The 6,507-nt window shown below is 40.8% G+C and overlaps 1 protein-coding gene across 3 annotated transcripts; it reads right to left on the bottom strand.

The window, feature by feature from the left end:
• On the bottom strand, positions 1,215–4,437 carry LOC8055432 (protein GIGAS CELL1). 3 transcript variants are annotated; one of them, XM_021458729.1, is made up of 6 exons: positions 4,288–4,437; positions 4,128–4,184; positions 3,810–3,875; positions 3,630–3,717; positions 3,263–3,532; positions 1,215–2,127 (listed from the first exon to the last, which is right to left on the bottom strand). In XM_021458729.1, the coding sequence occupies exons 5-6, from the start codon at positions 3,521–3,523 to the stop codon at positions 1,738–1,740; spliced, it is 651 nt and encodes a 216-aa protein (XP_021314404.1). In that variant the 5' UTR covers positions 3,524–3,532; positions 3,630–3,717; positions 3,810–3,875; positions 4,128–4,184; positions 4,288–4,437; the 3' UTR covers positions 1,215–1,737. The 3 variants fall into 3 exon arrangements, with proteins under 3 accessions (XP_021314404.1, XP_021314405.1, XP_002452368.1); XM_021458730.1 differs by having other exon boundaries at positions 3,634–3,717; XM_002452323.2 differs by lacking the exons at positions 4,128–4,184; positions 4,288–4,437 and adding an exon at positions 3,996–4,097.

The following is a 6,507-nucleotide window of genomic DNA, read 5'->3' as shown; positions in this document are numbered from 1 at the left end:
TTATGGATCAGGAGGGGCGTACTAATATTTTTCTTCATTTTGCAGTTTTGTCTGTAATACTCATTCAGTAAACTAGTACTGAGGCCTGTCTTGTTTAGTTCTAAAAAGTTTTTGGATTTTGACATTATAGCACTTTCATTTTTATTTGACAAATATTATCCAATCATGGAGTAACTAGGTTTAAAAGATTCATCTCGCGATTTACAGGCAAACTGTGCAATTGGTTTTTGTTTTTATCTATATTTAATGCTCCTAGTTATCTCGAGAATTTGATTTTGGAACTCCTTACTCGTTTCCTAATTTTGCTTGGTTCACCCTTGTCTTACAGCAGCGGTCAAATATTTGTTAGGAGCTACATACATTGACACTAAAATGTGTTGTACCATTTGTTAGGAGCTACATCCGTTGACACTGAAATGTGCTGTCACTAGTATGTTAGGAGCTACCTGTTCTGTTTCCTTTTTGGTACATGCTCTTGTAGCATATGATGGTCTATGTGCAATGATAATTAGGATTGGATTACAATAACTAGGAGAAAGAAACAGGTGCACCGTGCACATTCGGGGTTTCCTAGGGCTACACTATTAGCCATTTTAATGTATATACTCACTCCTTTTTTTCTGTCAAATTTGTCTTGTCTTAAGTCAAATATTTGTATTTTTGACCAATGATTTCATAATTTTTACATAGATTCATGTCATAAATTTATTATTTCCAAAATAAAGAATAGTTTTTGATTCACTATGAGAAATACTATCATAACATATACATTGTAAAACTATATTTTTTTTTAAACAATGGTTGGCCCAAGATTGCAATATTTGATTTAGGACAGAACAAATCTGACATAAAGAAATGGAGGGAGTATTGTTGACTATGTAGACTTTTATGGGCTGATGGTTTTGTGTTGAAATTCAGTTTTGCTTTGTGAATTCAGTTTTATTCTTTTCTTCGTTTTCCTTTTCTTTAATTTGTTTTGCTTGCTGGAGAGGCCAGAAGTTATATTGATGAAGTTCATCTAAAAATTGTAAACTTTAACAGATGAACTTCATGGCAGTGAGCAAAGATCCACATCCATTCAATGAATTAATTTTTGAAATTGGAGCCTACCTGCAGTAAGAAGCAACGCTAGCATATGGCAATGTTTCATCTTGCAGTAATGAGACAATAAAATACCAAAATAGTAGTAAAACAAGCAATCAGAGTCACAAATATTCATAACTGACATCAGTAAGGTGATTCATTACTGATTGCCAAAATTTTGCTATGTTACTCGGCAACAGCAGTATAGAGGAACTACTCAGCAACAGCAGTATTCAATCTGTCAGTCATTGCGACAAGTTTAACACTTCTCACATCCGTTCTACACCATAACTATACAGAGGAACTACTAATTTCTCAAACTAAAAAGACCATGCATCACTTATTCATGGTGCTTAAAATTGTAGAGAGGCTATACACAGTTCAAGCTATAAACGTATAGAAATCGTAGTCACCATAATACTATGTACCCTCAAGCAGAGAGCTATAGTAAGCCGCATACCCCTGGGGTCCTCAAGCAGAGAACCAGGAACCCTCACCCTCCTTCAGGCAAAACTGAAATAATGATTGGTTAGGACTAGCCGCTAAGAAAGCAGCAGACAAGAGGAAACCATGACAGAGCACAGCTTCCTCAGCTCATCGCATGGACATCAGGATGCGACTCTGGAAACCATGACAGAGCACAGCTTCCTCAGCTCATCGCATGGACATCAGGATGCGACTCTGGATGGTCCTCTTGGAAGGCTGAGCGGCCTTCGGAGTTTTCTTCAGGTTTCGCCTGACCATCTTTTCGATCTGCTCTATCGAGTTGGACAGCTTCTTCTCCATGAGATCTGCGAGAGCTGGATCATTTGGTTTGGATGGAGTGGCCTGCAAGGAGCAGTCAAATGGAGAGGAAGATGTCTTCAGCTTGCCATCCCCCAAAGAAGTTGCATGGCGTGCAACAGCTTGACCTCCCTCAATTGTTGGCACACCCTGCTCTGCAGATGCTGGAGTTATTGGATCCACAGATTGGGAAGAATCTTCTGTCCACAGGATCGTCTGCTCAGTTGCAGCATTCTGCAGACGACTTCTCCTTTCAATTGCCTGCATGTTGCGGTTTGTACATCAGTAGATTTCCAGGGGAACACTATGCACATCTAACATCTAGTATAAAACTTCTGCCAATAAATTAAAAGTAATAGACAAGTAAGCACATTATGAGTCAATGGTCAGTTCAGAAAGTAACGAACACAAATTTTCTGAACATAAAGCTAAATTTGTCACAAAATCTAAATCACTGCCAATATTGAATGCAATATTGCTTCTTTAAGGGAACTAACACTCATACACCAGAGGATACTTTCAAAGCATTCTAGTTGAATATCAGCTATCAGTAGGCCACGTTTAAATGAATGGACATTTCAGAACAGCCAAGAAGATAGGTCGTTGCAAATAAAATCCTCAACAGCTGAATTTAAGTTGATGGACGATAGCAAATTGTTTATTAATTTCTAAACATGATATTCAGAGAAATTTCTACACCATCAACAGCCTGAAGCGTGTGACTTCTTTTAGTTGCCTTGCATACTTTCTACAACCAGTTAAATATAATTGGGTTAATTTCTAAACAAGTACAATAATTCAGTCATGACACCAATCTGTTAAATATTCAAAAAGATGACAGCAAGGGGAAAGAGATAACATTAAGTAAAAGGATGAACAATAAATTTAGATTTAACTGGCCTATTGACTACTGAATCTTTCTGTAAAATCAAGCACATTTAAATTGTCAGGCACCTAAGCTGAAAAGTAAGACAGAATAAAAGAGTGTTGGTGCTGCCTTGTAAGAGTATTATTGCTATGTTATTTGGAATTATTAGAATCTTTTGCTATGACTTGTTGCACTAATGATATAATCCACTTGTATATATTTCTCATTCCATGTCATCAAGACAGCTAATAGAATTGGAAGATCCTATTGTATTATAGAATAATAATGTACAAGGCTTAACATTCTGGACACCAACTACCAAATCTACTCCATAACCTATCTTGTTGATCACTAACCAGGCATTCTGAATACAATGACTGACAACTCAAACATTGCGACACTGTAGCATATTATGGAGTACAGTTCATATACCAAATACAACAAAATGGAATTAGACACTAGCAGGAATGCTAATGATGTGCACGGAATTCGGAGAAGAACGCATAAAACAGCAAGGAAATAGTCCACCTTGACGATTGATGTGATGTCACGGAGTGGAGTCCTCGGGTACCAGTCAGGCAACGGGCTCTTCCTCTTTGGTGCACCCCTCACAGCTCCCACTGGTGGCACATTCTCCTTGTTGCTTGACTGTGACAGGGCGCGTCGAGCCAGCGGCTTGACAGCACCTTTCACCAGCACAGCTCCTGGCGATTCTACTCTCCTGATAAAGAACCCACCACCAGAGATGTCGGCGAGAGCCGGCCTGCGGGCAGTCCTCGATTCATGCATCTTGTTGTTCTGGAAGAAGTGTATATAACCACATCAGTGATGCAAGAGACCAAAGAATGCATGATCAGGTAAAAAAAATGAACACTGGAATCACATTATTTCTTACATACGGTTGTCCTGGTCTCTGCTCTTTCCTATTCTTGGTGCCCTGAGTCCTGTTTCTCTTCTCCTGGATCGACACAAGAAATTTTCTCCTATATCCATGCAAGAAATTTTCGGATGAAGTTAGAAAGCAGAGTTCAGAGGGTACATGAAGGAATGACTAATGCGCCAAAAATCTCCTCACCTTTCTGTTTGTTCCCAGCCTAGCTTCTGCTCTTTCACTATGACTATAAGATCTAAAGATGCCTACCTGCAAGAAAGACGCAACGCAGAGAAGACCAATGTATAAGCATCAATAGCACGAAGAAATTGCCTCAAGAAACACGGTCATAAATCAATTAATCCACGACGGTTCTACTCATAACCCCACCTCAATCCCCTACCTCCAAGGGATTTACACATAAAGAAGCCGCGAGACACGTCTGAAGAAAGCAATTTGGGGGCGAACCAACAAAATCAGGCCAAGAACCAACCAAATCCCCAACGGTTTCGCGATTCTCACCTCAGAAAGATTCCCACAGCTCGGAACCCGCACGGCAATCCTTACCCTTCTTCAGATCTGCAAGAACAAGACCAGAGGAAAACCCCAATCACCAAACCGCTCAGAAAATTGCAATCAAACGACCACATCCAAATCCTCCAAACCCCAAAAAAATACTCACGATTTGCTCGGCTCCTGCCCGGTCCGCTTCGATCCAATCCCCGCGCCGACTACTCCCTACGATACAGCCCCGATTCGGGTGGAATTTCTGGGTAGATTTCCTAGGGTTCGTGCCTGGTGCTACTGCTCTGTTCTTGTTGGGTTTTGGCCGTTGCCCGTTGGTGGAGGGCGGCGCAGGCGGGGCTTTTAACGGGTTCGAAATTCGAAATTGGCGAGGGCCGAAGGGCACGATGTGCGGCGCGCCGAGAGCAGCATCCGGACGTTCATTTGTTTAAACAAGAGTGATGGACGGGCAGGATGGTTCCGGTGTATGAACATGGTGCATGTAGGGTGCTGATTTCGAACTTTTTTACCGTTGGCATCGCGCTGGAAGCTTAATTTTGATTATTATTATTATTATTATTATTATTATTATTATTATTATTACTACATTAATTATCTCCTCAGCATGATCAGCGGCAGATACCATTGTCAACATCCGAAATTTAAGGGGAGCTATTTTATGTTTTAATTCAGTAGAATTTTTCTTGTGGATCATTTTAATTCAAAAATCACGACCAGGCATATGTATTACGTTTTCATATTTCAAATTTCAAATATTTGTTAGCATTACGTTTTCAAAAGGGGTTTAGCATTACGTTTTCATATTTCAAATTTCTGTACCCTTGTACAAATTAGCGTGCGATCACAAATTGGTGACACCTGATCTAAATTTGGAACGAGCTTTTTTTTTAATAATAATTATTATTATAAAAATCAGGTTTACTATTTGAAAGTTCATAAATAATTTATTCTACATCAGAAAAGTATAAAACTGGTAACAGTTTTTTCCTAAAAAATGTTTTTGTTCTGTTTATGATTGCACGTTGTATAGGATCGTTAGAAACTACAAACATTTTTCACCCCAATAGACGTCGGGTCATCACAAGTATCATTTTTTTGGAATGACATCACGATAAGAGGGATTTGGGCCAAAAAGTTTTCAAAATTTTCCGTCACATCGAATCTTTCAACACATGTATGAAGCACTAAATATATACGAAAATAAAAAGTAATTGCACAGTTTACCTGTAAATCGCGAGATGAATCTTTTGATCCTAGTTAGTCCATGATTAGACAATATTTGCCACAAATAAACGAAAATGCTACAGTAGCGAAATCCAAAATCTTTTCGCATCTAAACAAGGCCTTGTTCTCAGTTTGGTTGGCAAATCGAATGCTGGTCTTGAATCAAGAACGAAGAACATGAGGTCCGAAGAGAAGGAGTGAGCACCCCTTGGAGCATCAAGGTAAAGTTCCAAACTCTGCAAGAATTCTTTGAAGGCTTGCTTGGCGCGCTCTCTCTCTCTCTCTCTCCCACAAGAGATATTGTCAATCACAGGAACATGTGGCGTGTTTGATTTTCGGGCCAGAAGCCTGACCAAGCCCGTGGGCTGCACTCTCAACTGGCTCAAAGGAAACAAAATCTAGGTTCATTTCTTAGCGGCCTGGCTGGCTTCGGCGCTCATGTGCATGCTTGAGTCATCTCCCGGTCGTTTTCGAGTTCTTACTTCTAGTCCAATAGCCACACACCTGGGTCTCCGTCTGCACCCTGTTCGTGCTCCACTAAGGTCATCCTCGGTGGAGGTTTTATGATCTAGTTTTCAATGCATTTATATTTTATAATTAGTGTAGAAGAGTTTTATCTCTATTAAACTCTCTCTACTCCTATAAAACTGTTATCACCTCTCTTTTTATTAATACAGTCCCACATCAATATATTTAATGTCCATAAAACTTTGATAGAACACCATTGAGACAACGGTCTACGACAGCGGAGGATGACGGAGAGGGGCTTGCTGCATCTCTGTGGCCACGATGGAGGTGAGCGTGACAACGGTCTACAACATTGGTGTGCGCAGGGGTGGTGTCAACCAGACCACCAGTGGGGCTTCTGCATGTGCGAGGCTGCGCACCGGCAGTGCAGCAATGATGCAAGAAGCACCATTGTCACCTTAAGACCAAGCACCACCTCTACTCGTGCTCATGGACGGACCTAGCACTAGGGCAATTAGGGCCATGTCCCTAGTCGTGGCCCAAGTAGCCTAAGAGCAACTCTTTGATTTTTGGCCCATCAACCCAATGGCACAAGTAGTCCAAGGTAGACAGCGGGTAGACCGATGCCGCCTCGCTAGCGAGTCATGCTCACGTTTCATCATGTCGTGTCGTCGTCACCGCACTG

Source organism: Sorghum bicolor, chromosome 4, assembly GCF_000003195.3.
Source record: "Sorghum bicolor cultivar BTx623 chromosome 4, Sorghum_bicolor_NCBIv3, whole genome shotgun sequence".
Taxonomy (NCBI): Eukaryota; Viridiplantae; Streptophyta; class Magnoliopsida; order Poales; family Poaceae; genus Sorghum; species Sorghum bicolor.
Note: the sequence above shows the minus strand (reverse complement) of the source record. Positions and strands in the feature narration are given on the sequence as shown.

What these genes read in the sequence shown, in the direction of transcription:
- LOC8055432 (XM_021458729.1), bottom strand. Translation starts at nt 3,523, where the DNA reads ATGCATGAATCGAGGACTGCCCGCAGGCCGGCTCTCGCCGACATCTCT. An exon ending in ACATCACATCAATCGTCAAG is followed by an intron (nt 2,128 to 3,262) that starts GTGGACTATTTC and finishes CGCAACATGCAG; the next exon opens with GCAATTGAAAGGAGAAGTCG.